A 20,214-nucleotide genomic window follows, 5' to 3' on the forward strand; every position below is an offset into this window, starting at 1 on the left:
ACCCGGCATTAAATACCAACTATCCCTCCGCGGCGTATTCTGCACTGCGTTAGAATTTTATCTTGACAAACGCTTCCGATCTGATTTCAAATAACATTCGAGTCACAACAACACCGTCGCCGCCGGAAAATCTCGGACGCGTCTAGTCGCTGCGTGTGAACGTTTGCTCCTGACAGGTGTAACTTGTGTTTTCTGCTGGAACTTCATCAAGTTCTTATCTCCTTTCAGAGGTTTCTGGCTCTTGCGGTTTTTAATCTCGACGATCTCCAAAGGGGAGGTCTGTGTCCTCGTTTCAGACCACACTCATAAATATGCATCGCCCCTGGAATCTCTGGGAGCACTGCTGAGATAAGAACTTGCTTATTTAATGAGTTTGCCGCAGCAGTAAATATTAGCGCTGTTTTACAAAAAGGAAAAGTTGTACAAAAATCTGTGTCCCTAAATATTCTCTTCGGCCAGGGTCGGACCCGACCCCTGGTTTGGAATCAAAACCGGGAGCCAAAACCGAGAGAGCCAGTGAGCTTCACCCTCGTTCCCAGCACGAAAACCCTGGCAGATCTGCAGTGTAATCTCCTCTAAACACTTTTATTAAGACTTCTAATTGCAGCTCGGCTTTCTCCCTTCAGGAGAACAGGCAGAGGAACAAATACCGAGCTTATTCATCGCACAACAGGCTGCAGGCGCGTAGCAAAGCAGAGGCACAAGGCGCTTTAGCTGCACACTGCGGCTACAGAGCTCGGCAGAGACACTCCACTGATTCACGGCGTCAGCCAGACTGACAGAAACAGGCATTCTCAAGAAAGCAGCCCGCCCACATCCAGGTAAATGCAGCAGGAATCGTAACAAAGCAGAAACCACATTCCCAGTATAATTCCCGATGACAGATGCATCTCCATGCCAACGCGGTCCTTTCATACCATCTCATTCCTCCCTTCACGTTCGACTGGAGCAGTGAAAGCTTGGGAAGCAATCAAACCCAAGCCTGAAGGAAATCTTTCATTTCATCCAATCACAAAACAGTCATTTTCTTTGTCATTTCTCCAGTCAGACAGCTGTATTCTTTTATTTATTTATTTCTGCACATTAAAGGATCTGCACTAATGTGTTGGCAACTCTCAGGCACTCCAAAAGAAGAGACTGCACTACTTAAAAGATAATGAGGAAACAATCTTGGCAGATGCAATTGATCCCACTGTTTTAAAGCACAAGGATTATCAAAGGATTATCTAACAGTAATTATGCACCCAAGGTCGACACGCAGCTTTCATGTTCACTTACTGAGTGGCAGCTGAGGCGTAAGAGAGAAGCAAGGTACTGACTAAAGGTAAGGGTGCGTGAATGCGTTTCCATGTGTGCTCGTGAGTTTTGCCTACAAGGGGCGAAAGAGCTCCCTATGAACCTAATCGTTACTAAGTCGCATCACAAACCCCGGCCTTCCTTATCGGTACCAAACACATGGCGGTAAAGTCAAAGCAAGCGGAGATATCTACTCCGCCTGCAGCAGCACCAACTTTTGGAATCCCCCAAACGGATAATCTGAAGAATCAGGGAGGAGAGTGGTGAAACCCGGAGACTTCCAGGGTTTGTGTGCGCCATAGTGTAGCATGAACAAATACTAGAGCAGCTTAAAAGACATAAAATATTGCGTAAAAGGGCAATGTTTCTTGCCAATCACCTCAGAAAGTGAAGCTAAGCAAATTTTGATGATTATGGGTTACAGACTATGACGTTCCAAAATTCAGTATCTCAGAAAATTTGAAAACCGTGACAAAGGTTATTAATCAAAACTCATAGTGTCAAAACACCAGCAGACGTTTAAGCAGTCTCTCATTCTAGGCTACACCATCATTAAGGGAAGTCTGCTGACTGGACCGATGTCCAAAAGACAGTGACTGACACACTTCACAAGACGTGTAACCCACGAAAGGTCATTGCTGAAGAAACTGGTTGTTTGCAGAGCAAGCATGTTAACAGAAAATTGAGTGGAAGGAACAAGGTGTGCCAGGAAAAGATCTGGAGGAAAAGTGGAGACGTAAAAAGTCCAGTGTGAAGTTTCCACAATCAATGATGGCTTGGGGTGTCATGTCGTCTGCTGGTGTTGGTCCACTGTGTTGAGTCTGCAGTCCATGCAGCTGTCTACCAGGAAAATCTAGAGTACTTCCTACTCTAGAAGGAAGCGCCATGAGTTGATCGCCTCCATGCCACGGTGCATTGATGCAGTTATTCATGCAAGAAGAGGCCCAAACAGAAATGTACAAACCTTTCAGAAGTCTGACATTTGTGCATCAATTTTTGATTGGCCTAATATGATATTCTAATTTCCTGAGAACCTGAATTACGGGTTCTCTTTACCTGTAAGCCATAATCGTTAAAACTGCAAATAAACTTGAAATATTTTACTGAATGTGCAATAGATCTCTATAAAATAACCGTTTTGATTTCTGAGATGGCTGACAAGAAATATTAAACATTTACGCAGTATTTTTGAGATGTACTGAGTGACATTTCAATGAGGACTTTAGAACCGAGTCCGTCTGTCATTAACAGTGTCATTTCGTTCTGCTTGGCCTTCCATTACTTTGTTTTTCCAACAAAGTGTGGTCGTATTTAAATTTCCTGAATGTCAGCCAAACAAGACGTTTGACAGCACATTTCCTCCCTCTGCTGTTATCTTTCAGATTTCATACTCCTGTCATTTTAGCACCTACGCCTTGCATTCTTTGACAATGACTGACAGGCAAGAGAGCAGTGCGGACTCAAAGCAACAGTGAAAAGCTTGTGTAAAACTTTTTAAAGTAATCGGAATAGTAAAACACGGCATGGTCGAAATGCAGATCCTGGAGCGAGGCGGACTGATGTGTTATGCAACTAGCAAGCTGCTCATGTTGCATGTATGTTGGAAGAGTGAAAGCAGCCAGTTGATGGAACGACGTTGAGCGTCTAAGGCCTGATTTGTCCGACGGATGAACTCTGGTTTGAGACTACAGTTACCGAAACAAAGTTTCGTTTTTCTTGGGTTCAGTTTTGGGGTTTATAACGCAACTTTCTTGCCACGACCTCAAAAATGTGGTTGGTAAAGGACGTTTGTAAAGACCCTAGAAGTAAAGAGATTGTTTCTTTCATTATTTCGGCACAAGTTTATGTCTGCGCAATTTAATATAATTTTATATCAAGGTTAAAGTTTCAGTAACACTTCTGAAAAAGTAAAAGAAAACCATCTAAACTATCGGCATGTTATATATTCCCATGTATTTTACATTGATGACCTTGTCGTCAACACATACAAGTAAAGCAGTTTTCTAGTGTCTAATTAAATTTTTAAGTTAATCAGAATGACTGAAAACTTTTACTAAGTGATCCTTGGCTTCTGGTTTTGCTTGAATGTAATTTTAATGCCCATTTCTGTAAGCCACCTTGCAAAATAGGAAAGACAAGAGAACATGTCTTTCAAGCAAGGCAGGTGAAAATGGCTACATTTATGTAGATACCAATAATTAGGAAAGGTCAAAACCAAAATTGTGACAAACAAATATGGACAAACGCTCATGTTTATCTTGTAACGTTGCATGATAAGCAGGATTTAGGGGAGGCAAAAATTATCGAAGCTCTCCATTGGAGAACTGTAGTAAAAAGAAGCATCTTGGTGTCACTAAATCTTTTTAAACAATTTATTTGAAGACTTTTGCGAGCACCTTCACCAGGAGCACCAATTAATGTTGAAGGTACTTCAACAATTATTGAAGTGTTCAGTCGTACACACTTGAAAGCAGATATTTGCATACATAACAACCTTTTTCCTCTCTGTCAGGAAATGTTTAGGATTTTACACATTATTTATATTTGCTAAATGCCAAAAATATGAGAATTTTAATTATATAATTGACTTATATGATGCTTATTATGTCTGTTTTTACAAATTGGGAAAGTCAAGATAATGGTGTCATGGTTTTGTAAGCTTTTGATGGGTTTATTTGCAACATATGTTTTGCTTCTTTCTGTGATTTTTTGGAAAAATCTGAGGAAATAAACCAAATGGCCAGAAGGAGAATTCGTGGAAGTTCACAAAGATTGGTACATCTTTGAGTCAAATTTCCAGATTCCTGAAGGTGCCACAATTTATCTGTTCAAACAATTTTATGCAAGTATAAACATTGTGGGATTCAGAAAGAAGACAGGTTTTGCATTCCAGAAATGAACTCGCTTTGCTGCAAAAATGAAAAGCCTTGTGAAGAATCTTAAAGCTGGTGAGAGAGTATTATTATCCACGGTGAAGCGAATGGATTTAGGGACAAAAACCCTTCATTTTTCAAGACAGTGTCCTGTGGTCTCAAGAAAACGGAAATTGAACTGTTTACCCTTAATGAATGTTGGAAGAAAAAGGGGAAAGGTTGCAAGCCTGAAGACACCATCTCAACTATGAAGCACAGAAGTGACAGACATGTTGTGGGGAAGTTAGTTTTGCTGCGTACGACCTTGTGCACTTTGCAATATTATATATGACATTATGAAGAAGAAAGACTGAAGCAGCATCACAAGACATCAGCCAGGAAATTAAAGCTTGGACACAAATGACAACAACCCCAAACAGACAGCAAAGTTAGTTACAAAGTCACTCAGAAGCAGCAAAATCAACATTTTGAAGTGATCGTCACAAAGAACAGAACTGAGTCCACTGAAACTTTGTAAAAAGAGCTGAGAAGATGTGGGCAACTAAACCTACTCAGTTGCACGAGTTCAGTGAAAATGAAAAGAGAGATATTGCAGCAAACTATTAAAAGAAGGTTGTTGAATGACCAAAGTCATACAGATCAAAAGGAAATTCTACCAATCAGCAAGTAAATATATATATCAACTTTTGAATGTGAAGAAAGTCTATACGAGATCTCAAAAGACTTATTAAACTGATATAATGGGTCTTAATGAAATAGAAAGAATTTTAGTAATTGCACCTCAAACAGAAAAAAAAAGTGTTTGATATCATATCACATAGTGAAGGAACGTTTATGTGCCACTGGACAACCCAAAGTATCCTTTAAATGACCTGTTTCCTTTACCAATGAGTTAACATTTAACTTCAGCTACACTTATTTCTCAATTGTTTTAATATCTTAGCGTCTGCAATCTTATAAAATATATAGAAAATGTCAAAAATTCAAACAGAAATGTCCAACACCTCCAACCCCCAAAGAATTACTACACGTACAAAAATACTTCATACGAAAGTCAAAATCGCTTTTTAAAGCCTCTTTGTATGGGTGAAGTAGCTGTAGGACGCATGTCTGATGGGACATGTCGCATGGAGAGGTGGAGGTTTTAAAATCTGCCTCTGACACAAAGGGGTGTGAGGCTCACCAGTTGTGGAGGAAATGTTGACGTCGATGCTGATTTCAGGAATGCCTCCGCCCTTCAGCGCAGCCACACAGGTGTAGGTGCCAAAGTCGGTAAACTTCAGGTCTATGATGTCCAGGTTGGTGGTCCCGGGCGAGATGTCGGGGTCCGTCTGAGTGATGACCATGCGCTCTGAACTCCGAAGGGCACGGCCGTTCTTTAGCCAGCTAAATGTCAGCTCCTCTGGCGGTGTCGCTTCCACCTAAGAAATGCAGCTCAGTGTTACTGGACAGCTAATTTATCTTATATATATATGTGTGTGTGTGTGTGTGTGTGTGTGTCACACCTGACAGGATATCTTGACTTCACGCCCAATCTGGATGTTGTCATCGTTGTGGTAAGGGTCAGGGGTGATCCAGAACCGTCCTTTCTTCAGAGCTGTAAAGGAATATTTATGTTAAGAAACGTATCCAACCTTTGTACACAACACATGTTGCCAGAGACGTTTATTGTAGCTTATGGCTCTCCTTGTTATATTGACGCAGTGTTTGAAGTGTACTCCACAGGACAGGATTTTATAGATTTTCAAATAGATTTTTCTTCTGTTCTTCATTTCAACCTTTCCCAGTGCACATACTTAAACTGTGAATCAGTGTACCCTGCCTCTAGTGAACATATTGTAAATATAGGAGTTTTGATCGCTCCTTTGACAGTCTGCATATTTATCTTTAGTTGGAAGCTTTTAAAGCTAGTTTGGTAAACAGATCACCATATTGGCTTGTCAGGAAATGCTCTAAGTTGACTTTCAATATACAGCGTGTGCAGTGTAGTAAGCCGAGTCACTTTCTTCTTTTCTTTTCTTCGGGGCTCCATATTCAGATCATCAGTTTTCACTTACAGTACAAATAATTTTTGCAGTAACTGATCAAATACTGCATTCCACATAGATGCAGATGACAACATAATCTATTGTTAATCTTTCTCCTTAGTTCAAACCCTTACATTTATCCAGCCTATATTTGATTTAACATTACTTGTGTTTATGCTTTAAAATAAAGTTTGTGGTTTGTTCGAATGCCATAAAGTTACGTAATTCCTCTAAAAACACAAACTGTTTAACGGGCTAACTTTGAAATGGCAACTTTTGATTTGAGATATGTAGGCATCCTGTTTTAATAACAATTTGACATTTAAACATGAATTCTAACAATTTGTGAGTTAATTGAGAGAAAAAAAAGTTTTTTAAAATGAGAAATCTTTTTTCCTCACCTGTTTTTTGCCTATAGTTTCCACTCTTTGTAAATGCACCAGTCAAATACCTGAACAGACTTTTTTTTAAAATGTATTCTATACTATTATAATTCTTGCTATAAGTGGGTTATACTAGAATTGGAAATTTCCTATGTACATATACTAAATACCCATGTTTGTATCTGCATTCTTTCTTATCGGCTGCTTTTCATTTGTACATCTCTGGTTGGGGTTGGTAGCTTTTTATCTCCGTGTTTTCATGTGTAAGCATCACACAAAGTATGACCTGCACAGTCAAGGTATTTGATAAATGTCTGTTCTCAAAGTCAGAAAAGTCTGTTCTCAATTAGAAAAAAAAAAAGGTTTCTAAATATGCAGCCCCTGTTTCCTGGAAAGATTTACAAAATGACCTGAAAATGCCAGAACTGGTTACTCTGGGAAAGTTTCAGTTAATGATTGTGGAATAAGAGAAGAGTTCATCCTGTCAGTGTGACTGTTTCTGTTTTAAACATGGTTTGGCCGCTCACTGTAGTGTTTTATTTATTGTATGTTTTACTGCCTCTATGGCCGTGTCTCTCTTAAAAAAAAGAGAGATTTTAATGAATGCTTATAGACTGCAATGTTTAATCACTGAACTAATTCCTAAAAGTGAAACAAGTTTGTATTTATTCTTATTCGTATCTATGGTCTCAAAAGGTTGATATATTGCTACACACTAAAGAATCCTGTGCTACTAGGACGTATGCTCAAAAAGAAAATGAAGTATAAAAAAAAAACATGTTCTCAAACATTTCTACTCCAATTTGGTTTGCAAACTCTCTTTTTAAAACACAGCTCCTACTAAATGGGAAAAAAAGATGATTTTATCATAATGCATGCTGTATCGGTTCCAACGCTTGCATGCTCTTCTCAAAAAAAAAAAAACCTGACGGCGCCATGGAAGTCTTTTCATCTAGCAATTCCCAAGTGACATTATCATATTCAGTTTGGTAAGAGGGAAAACAAAAACAAAACCCCCGTGTCAGATTTAAACACAGGAAATTGAATGTGCAAAACACATTGTGATGCCTGCCAAACTGCACACTGAAGGAGAGATGAGTGACACGCGCCTCCTTGGCATGATTTTCCCTCTCACTTTTGAAATCAGCGTCGGCAGGCGGAGAATCCTATTTCTGATGCATGGCAGATACAGAAATTGCAATCATGTCAACACTCAGCAAACCCCGATGCATTTATTTTCATTCCTGTGCCTCCCCCCATATGTCTTTACGCTGTCAGGCTTTTCTTTTCAACATTGATGTATGTAATTCAATAATGCCTGCATGGAAAATGTGTCATTTAGTGTAATACAGTGTGTCACACCTATATGTGACCTTTATGGAAACAAGAACAAATTTTATTACCACATTCATCCCTCTCCCCCCCATTTTGGGTAAGCTGTACAGCACTGTGTACATCCACAGCATAAATTTCAATTTGCCTAAAGCTAACATACATGGCGTAAGGTTAATGAGACAAGACAAAGTCCATAGTGGAAGCCATTATGTAGGCATGTCTGGAAGGAAGCACATATTTTCTACTACAATGCATGTCAAAGGGAGCAAATGTCCTGAGGCAGAGTTGCACACTCATTGTTCAGACATGGCTGTACATCTTGACAGCTTGGAAAGGCATTTGTATCTCAGTGACGGGCGCAGAAGAGTTAGTGGCCGCGTCATAAGGAAGCATTAGATTCAAATACACTGGCGGACCTGCACACCCACACAGCCCATCTTTCTAAGTCACTGTGGTGTCACAGGTGACAGCGGATAAACATTTGGGTTAAGTTCCACCTTTCTTTTGCTTTACTGTTGTCAAAGTGTTCCTGTCTGAGCGCAGGAGACTGTGCAGCAACTACGTGTTGTAGAGTCACTCAAGCAGTTCCCCCCGCCCCAAAAAATGTAATTCCTTTGCAATGAATTTATTTTTTTTAAAGCTGATATATTCTTTCAACTATCTATGCTATTTTTTTTTTGTTTACTCACATAAAAAGCCAAGCAAGTAACTTTATTTTCCTTTTTTTTTAATAAGTCTGGTTTGGAAAAACAAGGCAAAAAAATAAATAAATAATAAAAAATACTAATCTTGTATTCCTGTCCTTGCAAAGTTTCCATCTGGAGTCAGATTCAAGATACAATTTAAGCTAATGTCGCCCATTACACTTCCACTCTGCTTCTTGTGGTCATTTATCACTTCTCAATATAAGCAAACACTGGAAATCGCAGCGGTATCATCCTAATCAGAGCACAGAAGTTATAATTGATTAATATCACAATCTCCTCCATTTTCTGTTTACTAGTAAAATGTGGAGATATTGGTCACTGAAAAGACAGACTGGGAGAGGAAAGCAATAAATGCATTATTTTTTTCATGTGCAGGACTTTTTAAAAAAAAAAATTGAAAATCAATTTCTAAAACTGCATGCAGATTATTTAGATACAAAAAAAATACTTGCATTTTTACTTCACAACAATATTATACAACAATGTTGTTTGCTACTTTTTACAGAATATTCTTCCAATGAATCAGCCTTCCTCATTTCCGCACACAGCCACGGTGCATTCATGCATATTTTAGGATTCCTCCCCGTGTTCGCCACATTCCAAAAAATCCTTTCCTGCCACTTTAGCTAAGCATAAATAATAAATAGCAAGTAGGTATTCCTGTAAATCGACTACACTTGTGTACACAGAGATAAGCAGGCATTACTTCAGCTAGTTGTAATAAACATTTTCTGGCCTGATGCAAAGACTAAAATGCCGTCTGTTCACTTATGCATTGGAAATACGCAAAAGGATTTATTTATTTTTTATTGTTATTATTATTTTTACGTGAAGGATTTCGAAAAGCAGATGGGGAGGCCAGTGCTGAGTCGGGCGACTTTATGTGGTGACGGTAAGTTGTCACTCTTCCCTTTCCTGATACAGCAACTCGCATGAATCTTTAATAAGGACTCTGGTTGGAAACAGAACTTTCCCATTTACTTTGGAGGTAAACTGTTTCCAACTACTCTTACACGATTTCTACAAAATCATAAATAATAGCTCACGGTAGCTGTATGTTTCACTTCTATAGTCTGAGTTTACAGACACATAGATAAACATATGCTGACTGCATGTAAATCCATCCAGTTTCCACAGACGCGCAGGCATGACCGCTTCCACATTTAAGCTGTTTGAGAGCAGCGGCGGGGTTATTTACCAGCTTTGTTTCTAAGCCGTTTTCGGAGAAGTTCCTCTTCGTTATTGTCACAGCTTAAATCATCTTCTTACATGTGTAGCGAGGATCAGGGTGCTACCGGTGGATTTTTATGACGCAACTGTGTGCATTTACGGCTGCAGATTCTGTGTCAGAATCTCAGACAGCAGTGCACAAAGTAAGATGACGGGTGTTTTGTTGTGGAAATGCTGAGGATTAGCTCCACTCACATATGCCGAGCACATATTAACTTAAGATAGCTGGAAGTTAAAGCCTGAAGGTTCAGAAGTGTCCCGGCTGTTTTGGGTTTGGTCACTAATAGAGGCGAGAGCCTTATTCTTGCGCATTTTTAAGCTAAGCCAAATATATAGACTAATATGTCATTCTGACCTGGACGTGATCAATGACGTGTAAGAAAATTGCAAATAAACTTGGATTTATTTTTGTTGCTATTGATGTTTTCCCTATTGTTCCAAAACACATGAAGCAAAAGTCATGCTGTGTAGGTTAATACAGTTTTTAAAGTCTTACAATCTCACTGGGAGACGTGTGAAACGAGGCCTAATTTACTCCCAAGTCATGCTGCAAACCTGTGCTGAAAGAAACACATTACACTGTTTCATTACTATTAGTGACATTTGAGCTCACTGCACAGTCCAACAGTGTTTGAGTGTTATTTTCAACAACATCGTGCACACACACACACGCGCACACACGCGTGCACACGTACTTTGGGATGTTGCCTCTGCTTCAAGTGTAAATAATTAATAACCTCTAAGAGCAAAAGGGCTTAGAAAATGATTTTGACTGCTGTTTTCTTTTATTATTGTTCCTAGATAGAAGTCAGGATTGTTTCAAATCTGCATCAGTAGGCGAGAGCTTTACAAAATGTCCCAACTGGAAATCGGCCAAAAAACAAAACAAAAAAAAAGCCTGATCAGTTCAGCTTTAACAAGCACCATGAAATAGTGTCTTAAAAGTGACAGCATGCACTTTCTGGGCTTCTTTCACTTGAACACAAAAGAAAGAGGAAACCTTTTCAGTAAAAGTCAAACATTTAGGCTGTTAAAGTTTCATTATTAGCCTCCTATTTGTATCAGCAACTTTGGTCTTTAAGGGTTGATGGGTTATTGTAATGATCATTTAGGATCACCTTTGACCTTAGCATGTTTCTAATGTGTTATTTCAAAGCCTACAACTAATGCGAGTTATTCTGTACCAACATTAAGCCTGAAAAGCCTCGTTTGCAGTGTGGAGTTTCTGTTTGCATAATAATTAACATAATTTTAACATTGTGGGAAATATAATGTCACTGGTTCTAAAGCCTAAACCATGCAGGACACATGTCCAAAGAAAGTATATTTTTGATGAATTTTCAAATTTGTTGCTCTTTTCTCTACTCACTGAATCATTCAAAACAATCAAACATCCACTGCAGGGACTACAGTCTTCACTGTAACCTGAAGTGGTGAAATGGCGCCTGTTTTTGTTCACCCTTTTGTGCTGCATGTTTCCTTTCTTTTTTCCTGCTTCTGCCAGAGAGGGTTGCATGCAGTTCAACCGTGATGCCGCGATTATTCGAGGTATTCTGCCGGATCATTTCCATACTTAATACAGTGTCCCTGTTTTCTCCCTTTTACTGTAAACTGAAAGGCTTTTTGCCTGTGGAAAGCTTTTTGAATCCTATATGGCTTTAATAGCCTCCGGGAATAATGGATGGCCAGTACATGAAAAGCACTGATTTTCTTACAAAGAGAAAACCTAAAGTTGAGGTCTTTTTCAGAGAGCTTGTGTCACAGAGAAGGATTACAATAGCACCTCGGGGACGTAAAGGAGCCCCTTACACACAGATAACAATGAAAACACATGTCAGAGTAATGAAAAAATAAAAAGCGTCACAACATGCAAACAGGTTTTCGCTTTCAGTTTCATTTTTGTAGTCAACTACTCCTCATTCCATATGATTATATTTTCTGTCAACCCATCAATACTTTGAAGCAACATACTGCATTTCTCATATTAGGTATCGGCTCATGGAGCTGAAGTTGTCTCTCATAGCCAGCTGGAAGGCTGAGCAAAACGGCTCAAGGTTGCTCACAAAAACAGCGGCGTGGCCATCGGAATCGATCAAAACACAAAGCATTTATTCAAAGCACCTTTCATTTTTTTTCTCCTCGTTTTCAATCCACAGTCCTCTTATTAACAACGTCCCCGAGGCCCTGGACTTTTACATTATTGAGAACAATCACGTGCGTCTACTCTTTGGTTGGGAGGAAAGTGGAGGAAAACGCTTCTAAAAACGCATCTAAACGCCACAGATTTTCTGTAGGCCGACAGGATGGGAGACAGAAATGGTTATCTCAGCTCTGGAACTCAAGACATTACGTCAATTATACAACATGATAGTAGTTTATTGTATCAGCGTGTGCGTGCACATGTGTGGGTGTGTGCAATTAGGCGCGGTCTGCATTAGTAGCTGGAAATGGCTGGCTTTGGTGTAGAAACCCCATACCTGCCTTTGTAAGGAACTCCTCCAGGAGCAGTCGTGGAAATCTGATGACAGCGCTGCAGTGTTTGATTTTCCATCTTTGATAGCTACACCATATCTCATTTCGCCTCATCACACAGAGGGAAAATGTGCTGCTTTGCAAAAGGGATGGAAAGCAGAAACACGTAGTCTGCTGCGTGTGCATACAGAAAGGCAAACACCAAACCCAGCTGGCCATTTTGACACCGTCTATAGCTGATTCTCTCTCTGTTGATCAGTTCTTCGTTTCAGTTTCGCCTGGTTTTATGTGATATGCAACCAGAAAGAGAGGAGCAACCAGAGCACAGCATTTTCGAGGGAGATATCTCGCAAACCGCTGAAGAATAGACTGACAGGATAAAGCAGGGTGGTGACCTGTGTTTGAAGACGTGTTGCAGACCCTTAATCCGCAGAAAGGATCTCGTCAGCGGGGTGATGTGAAGCCAGGGGCCTGCTGGGCTGGCTGCGGAGATGGCCAAGGCCTGGAAGGCACTCTGGCTGGTGTGACAGTATGGCCAGAAAGGCTACCATCTGCTGGGGAGAGATGTGTGTTTGCACACACACGCGGCCCCCTTTGGCAACAGCAGTTTGCTGGGGCTTCTCAAGGACCAGAGAGGAGCATAACCAGCTGAGATAAGCAGTGATGAGGCCACAGGGTGACCCTGCTAAACATGCAAATTGAACTGTGCCCAGCAGAGCTGAATGATTAGGTTTTTCATGTACACATGGGGCATATCAGCTCATGAGCACCGGATGATGACCTTCCATGTGAACATGCGCTCACAATTTTTAACAGTTTTAGCAATCACAGGAGCAAGCCAACAAACAGTACGTTTATGCAACGGGCACATCAACGGTGCCTCCCTATAGCACGCACAAACGCTCCTTTTTGAGAATGTTTGAGTTCGAGAGAAAACTTATCACCAAAAAAAATAAAAATCTACACATAAACGTCATCAAATTTTATTGTTGGTGTGTAGATGAGCAAAATGTGTTTTTAAAAACAATGCTGCAGAGTCCTGACTTGAATCTAATCGCAAACCTGAAATGGGACAAATGTAAACGACGACATCTCAGCGTTCAGGCTTTATGTGCATTTTTCACACCTTTCCTTCTATGTTTCATGTGTTTTTGTGGCTATTCAAAGATGGCGGTGTCTATTAGAGGGTTAAAAGATGTCCAGACATTTGAAATCACCTCTTAAAAGTTTCAAGATTATGTTTAAAAACTTTTCTAAATTGAAGTCAGTTATAAATTACATTTTAAATTCTTTAAGATTAAAGATAATTTTGTCACACATGAGGTTTATACATCTGACTGCTCTTTGTTAATATTTCAAAAACCAATAGAAGAAAGAAAAATATGTTGAAAATGAAATAAAAGACACACCCTGGAGACATGAATGTCTGTTGAATTATGTTTTTCTTGTTTTTCCCCCAAACTAATCTAAACCAGCAGAGGACCCAAACCAAATTCCAGGATGTTTACATTTGGCAGTAAGAATGGAAAAGAAAAAAAAACTTCCAAAAATAAATGTATGAGTGATTGATCTATATGTCAAAATCTAAGAAGTTCAGCTGTGAAATTTAAAAGTGTTGCTTCTTTATACAAATTTACCTCACAAACAAAAGCATGTGGATTAGAAATGACCACATTTTACAGTATTTAAAGGAAACTTTATGTGACACGTTCCAGCTCGCTCACAGCTGACAAACAGAGAATTCATAAGCTTGTTTTTTCTGCACAGAAAAAAGACGGTAAAAGTTGGAACCTGACAAAAGTCCCCCATTGTGCTGTAAAAGCATGAGCAAACAATAGAGGAACTATTGTTAAAAACACAAGTAAAAAAAACAATCCATTTGTATTTAGAGAAGTCCTCCCCCCCCAATACAATAAGCCCACCCCACTCAGGTTGTAAAAGGTGTGTTTTTCAGCACCTACCGACCCAAGTGCAGCAGAATGCTTCAGATGGAGGAAGCTGCGACCATTTTTAGATGCGTCAGTGTTTAATTTTGCCTCTTTTTTTTGTGTGGGTGGCAATTGAACTATTGCTGCCATTAACACCATCTTGTCTGTCTTTGTTTTCTTTCCTTTAGTGACACATTTGATCCAGCGACCCTTTGCTTAGTGCCGTCTCTTTTCTGGAGAAAGCCATAAAGAAGCCATTGCTGCCTAAAACAATATAAACCTCTTTACATCCTATAAACTAAGTGTCTCTATGATGGGGCTTCTTTCCTAGATGGGGCTTCCTTGTGCTTGTGGAGCTGTACTTTTTCTTGCTTCTGTGGGTTCTTTCTTCTCAAACCCCAGCAAGTCATATCGGATGGCTGCTCAAACCGAACCTGCTTTTCTTCAAGGTTGTTCCTGATAGGAGAATTGTTCCTCTCCACTGTCACCACACGCTTGCTCAGGAGGAAGTGCTGCTGACAAGTTGACGTCCTCTTTCATAAAACACTCAAAGCCAAGTGTCAGATGGCTTGTCAACGTCTCTGCATTTCCTGAAAGGACTGCACAGGCAGGGGGCTCAAATCAAACAGCCACTGTTACGGCTCTGAGCTGCCAAGCAAGACTCTCCGTCAGTAACAACTGATTCATGTTTGGGCTAGCCAGCACTGAGTCATGAAGGTAAGATGCAGAAATGTGCTACTAGATAATCTGAGGAATTAAGGCATAAATACACAATGGGTTTTGTTCGATTCTGGCTCCAAATGATCACATAAAGAACCTTGGCTACTCACACAGCTTCTGTTGTGTGAGTATCCACTTTTCTTGCGACATCTTCCAACCACAGAGGCACGCGATGCCGCTACCTGATCAATTCTAAATTAACTCGATGCGGCTCCAGTTTACACCCGTTTTGGTTTCACAGTGCCGGTTTGATTTTTAAAATCTCTTGTGTGGGATACAAAGCTGACTTGTTTAGCCACAGTCAGAGATAGTTTAAGGTTTTATCACACAGTGGCTTTTGTAAAAGAGGCAGACCACTTGTTGTACTCAGCTGTTCTTCCTTAGAGTCTTTTTATTAAAAGAAACTTGCAATACAAAACCAGATGACTATGAGCCGTATTATATTTACACTTACAGTTGGACATTTCAGTCTGATTAAACAGCTCACTGCAAAAACATAAAATATTACCAAGTATTTTTATCTAGTTTCCAGTGCAAATATCTTATTACACTTGAGTTAAGACAAAACTAACTTAAAAGTAGCTTCTCAGCAAAATATAGGAGCTTGTTTTAAGTCAATAATATTCCAACATTATTGAAAAAGGACTAGTTTCACCTGCAGATTCTTTTTTTTTCTTATAACATGTGGAAAACATCTTGTTTTCTAATTTTTTCAACTTGTTTGGAGCACAGGATTTCATTGGAATACAGTGGATTGATTTGAAAGCTGTATATTTAGAGATGAGTTGGACTTGTTTGTCTTTCACCTCTTCAAGGTGCCTTGAGCTGAGATCTGATGTAATGTGGCTCTCTATGAATAAACTTATTCGAAATGAACAGGAAGTTTATATTTAGATATAATTCTACACTCATTTCTGTGCTGCTCTGACATCTGACAGCTCATCAGCCTAAAAAAAAAAAAACCATCCAGGGATCTATCAGGACATGTTCAATCCAGCTCCTGTTACTTAGTGATGCCAAAAATCCCCCTTTTTTGACAGCTCTTGGTTTGTTTGTTTCTAATAGGTAACCAACCTGACAGTAGAATGAGAGTCTGATTTCTTAATGACTTTTATAGAGCTCGGTGCATTTTCACTTCGACATCAAAAACTACTTTCCAGAGAGGTTTCTGTATGCATTGTCATCTCACTACACCTCTAAGTGACTCAGCTGTCAATGTCGCAACAAAAAGTAACGATTCATTGATGTGTGAGAATATTTTCCCATTTTATGTTTTCTTTTTACTGATCCTTAATTTCCTTCAACACATATCGATTAACTGTGTCATTTCAGTATCGCCTCCCCTCCCATCTCAGCTCACTTTAGTTTGCTTCCCTCTCCGCTTTCCTTTGAGATAAGTAATGACTTATTGATTTGGAAATACGTAGGACACGATATATTGCAGCTCGTTAATTCATCTCTCCGCCTCCCGCGGCACGTTTTCGACATTTAGTTTGACTTTTTGCGCTGAACTGCTCAGCAAAACTAAAGTTGCAGAGCGCTTTGACGCTTTTAGATCATGCAAGGTTAACATCACGATGATCAATCAGGAACACTTGTACCTTGATTTTGCAGTTATGTAATCCAGGGAGACATAAGGGAGCCGATATTATATTAATGAAGCCAAATGCTAGCGAAAGGGATCCTTGTTTTTCCTTAAAGCGGCACATGAAAAAAAAAAAAAAAATCTGCGCCTGCTTATCCTGCTAGACTCTTAGTCAATCGGAATAATGCATATCGGGCCTGTTTAATGTTTCACAGTTTCAACGCTCCAACAGCTTTTATTCAGATCTGTCAAATCAGCAAGTGCATATTCAAAAGTCATATATATTTCAAGTTGCTGTGATTTTTTGTTGATATTCAACAGGATGCCGTACGAGTGCCATTTTCAGCTCCGGATGTGGGATATTTATTGCAGAGATTGCCAACAGTCAGCGCGCTCTGACTTATTTGTTCCCATGTGACACCTGACATCTTCTCTTTGATATAAGCCGCTCAGTTCTTAAGTCCTCGGCTGTGCGGGCACTTTCACAATACTGAGAGGGAGTTTATCTGTGGGTGGGTTGAGGGGGTGAGAGGAGGGTGTCGGGAATGATTTGTGAGGGATTTGATTTTCATCCTTCTCACTATATGGCTGCATAAATAAAAGCCTGCAAACAGGCTGAGCACAGAGGCGACCTGATGATGGAGCTGTAGCATAATGTCTGCGGTGACTGGAGAAAGTGGCGTGAAACTTCCATTTGTGAGCTTGTCTGCGGAGTTGCGATTTGAATAAGCTCATCTGGGTGCGTGAGATTCTCTCTAGAAAGTTAAAATGCTGAACAAAACACGTCTTTTGCCTTAAGGTTCCAAACTTTAATGATATTTTCTTTGTAGGGTTTCTAGAAATTAATGCATCTCTCGATTCATCTTTTGCACAATGGGAGATAAACGGCCAGTCACACACACTTTTCTCTGAAGCTTAAAGTGTCTTGTAGCCCTAAAACCTTTTCTCATTTTGACAATATATTTTATTAAGATTTTACTGTATGAGCGTAATTGTATAGTGGAAGCAAAACATGTTTTTTTTTTTTTTTTTTTTTAGTTTTAAAGCAGCAAAGTGACACACATCTGTATTCTCTCCCTCAGAGTGAATATTGTGTAGAACCACCTGTCTTTGCAACTATACGTCTTTTAGGGTAAGTTTATAAAGGCTTTGCACATCTACAGAAATACATTTTTGCCAATTGTTCATTGAAAAATGGCAGGTATTTGGATTGGATGTAGCCCCTCTGTAAATAGCCATTTTCAAGTCTTCTCAATTAGATTTAGGTTTAAAAGACCATTTTGTTGTTGGTGTGGCTGCTTGATTAGCTTCGCTCTCCTGCTGGTGGCGTGAATCTCTTGCACTCTAGCTCTTTAGAGCCTCCAACAGGTTTTCCTTAATGGCTGTCCCTGAGTTTCATTAATCTCCCCATCAGCTCTGACCAGCTTCCTTGTCCCAGTTGAAGAACAACGTCTCCACAGCATGATGCAGCCATGACTAATGATTGCTAACACACCTTTGAGGCCTTCACAGAGCAGCTGTATTTACACAGAGTATAAATTACACACAGGTGGACTCTGTTTACTAATTAGGAAGCTGCTGAAGGCTATTAATAAAAATGCACACCACATTTTCAAACATAAAACTGCTTGAAAACCACATACATCATACTCTGTCAATCTATCACGTAGAATCCCAAATAAAATACATCAATTTTGTTTTTTTTGTAGCGGGGATAGTTATAGACGTATGGCTACTTTTGCAATGCTGCTGTTGTAGCTCGAAAGCCGATTATTTTGTGTGATTCGTTTTAAGATTGTGTGCAGTTTGCATGGCAAAAGTGTTATGGATTGTTGTTAACATGAAGTGCCAGGCTCAATAATCTATAAACTGTCACAATAATAAACAGCTGCTTCTCCAGAAACAATCACTGTTTCGGTAATGAGCGATAGCCAAGATCTTCTGCTGCTCATGTCATTCAGGTGGAGGCAGCAGGGAAATTTTATTTTATTTTTTTCTGATAATGACCAAACAGCCGCAAATGACCTTAGACCTGCTGTTTTCCAGTAAACTGGCACTTGAATCAGTGAATTTAATTAACAGGTTCATGCTTGTTGTGCTCTTTCATTCTGTTTGACGACTCACCAGTAACTAAAGAAGTAATGAACACATGTAGCTGAAAGGAGATTTTTTTTTACAAGAAGTGCTGAAAAAAACTGTGAATGGAATAAAATACAAGGAACAAATGGATATGTTACAGAAGTCACAATGAGGTGCTCTTTTTACCTTACATTTGGTGAGGTAATTGTACACAATTTTCTCCAGAAAGACTATACATCTTACCTAATTTCCCCCGAACTTTGTTGTTAGGTTACCTTTCTGTAAAACACTGTACTGTAAGAGTCTGGTTTTGCAGAAAGACCAGTGGTCTTTCTGTTTTTTGCTGATTTACTGCAGAAAAATGAAAGAAAAAAAAATCATAGCACACATACTTATTTTTTTAAAGAATTGTTTTCTAGCTTCCCAGCTACAGGAATTTCTAGCAGAACTTCTAAATTAATGTAATTCATATAATTTGGAATGTTAAATTGCACCGTTGTACTATTTTCCTAATTAGTACAAAATTAAAAACCATTTTTCTATTTATTTTACCCTGCAGACATACTGAAGAGATAATGGTTTACATTCCACTCTCCCTGGGGTGCCATGCAGAAGCCTTGACTAAACCCATGACTTTCAGATATTGTTAATTTGCTGGAGAGATCATTTTAGTCCTAAAAATACTTCATTGATTCTTCACTTGTTCACATCTACACAGTACAACAAATTAGGGGTGTCTTAATACTTTTGCACAGCGCTTTTGCACATACAAAAAAATGGATAAATGTATGGCTTTAAAATAAAAATATTCAACCAATAAGCTACTTCAGTGTAATTTTAATTTGAGTAGTAGCAAAGAGTGCTGACTGATGGTAAATCATATAAACTGATATTTAAATCATGATCTTATAGCCAAATTACATAAACTTTCCTCTATGTTGATCGTTTTTGCAACTACTAAACAGGCATGAACGACTTATAGCATCATTTTTCAGCACTGTTTCATGTTTGATGTCCTAATCCGCAGCAACAAACCATTTTGCTTAATGGGTTAGTCGTGCTTTCAACACTGAATATTCTGACAGGCGGTCGTGCTTTCCTACCTCGCACCACAATGGTGGTGGACTTCTTGGCCGGGTTTCCCACGTTGTTGCTGGCCACGCAGCTGTAAACCCCGGCTTCGTCCGAGGTGATGGCGGGCAGCGTGAGCGTGCCCCCCTTCACTACGCTTCTCTGCGGCAGGCTGTCGTTGCTGCTGACCCAGGTGAGGATGGGGGGCGGCTCCCCTCCTGTGGTGATGCAGACCAGCGACACGGTCTGGCCAGGATTAACCACGATTGGATCCTCCACCAGAAGTTTGATAGATGGAGAAGCTGCAGAAAGAGTACAGTCTCATGTCTGCAGGTAGCAATGCATTTATGGAAAGATTTTTTTTATTTAAGGCTTTTTTTTAAAAGGCCATAAATCAGAGAAATCAGCGTTTCACATTAACTAGACGACGTTCATGTTCAAACATAAGAAATATTTTTCTGATCAGATGTCAGTATTTTCTACACAATGCCAATAATTTCCAATGATT

At 39.5% G+C, this 20,214-nt stretch overlaps 1 protein-coding gene across 4 annotated transcripts in view; it reads right to left on the bottom strand.

Annotated features, from left to right (window-relative positions):
- Nucleotides 1-20,214, bottom strand: part of mdga2a (MAM domain containing glycosylphosphatidylinositol anchor 2a) — a 215,662-nt gene that overhangs the window by 73,787 nt on the left and 121,661 nt on the right. For all 4 annotated transcript variants that reach the window (XM_016661297.1, XM_016661296.1, XM_007573241.2 and 1 more), the window contains exons 6-8: nt 19,739-20,008; nt 5,675-5,766; nt 5,353-5,590 (exon numbers count right to left, since the gene is read on the bottom strand). In XM_016661297.1, coding sequence (XP_016516783.1) covers nt 5,353-5,590; nt 5,675-5,766; nt 19,739-20,008 — 600 coding nt within the window. The remainder of the gene's footprint in view (nt 1-5,352; nt 5,591-5,674; nt 5,767-19,738; nt 20,009-20,214) is intronic.

Source organism: Poecilia formosa, unplaced genomic scaffold (genome assembly GCF_000485575.1).
Source record: "Poecilia formosa unplaced genomic scaffold, Poecilia_formosa-5.1.2 Scaffold321, whole genome shotgun sequence".
Taxonomy (NCBI): domain Eukaryota; kingdom Metazoa; phylum Chordata; class Actinopteri; order Cyprinodontiformes; family Poeciliidae; genus Poecilia; species Poecilia formosa.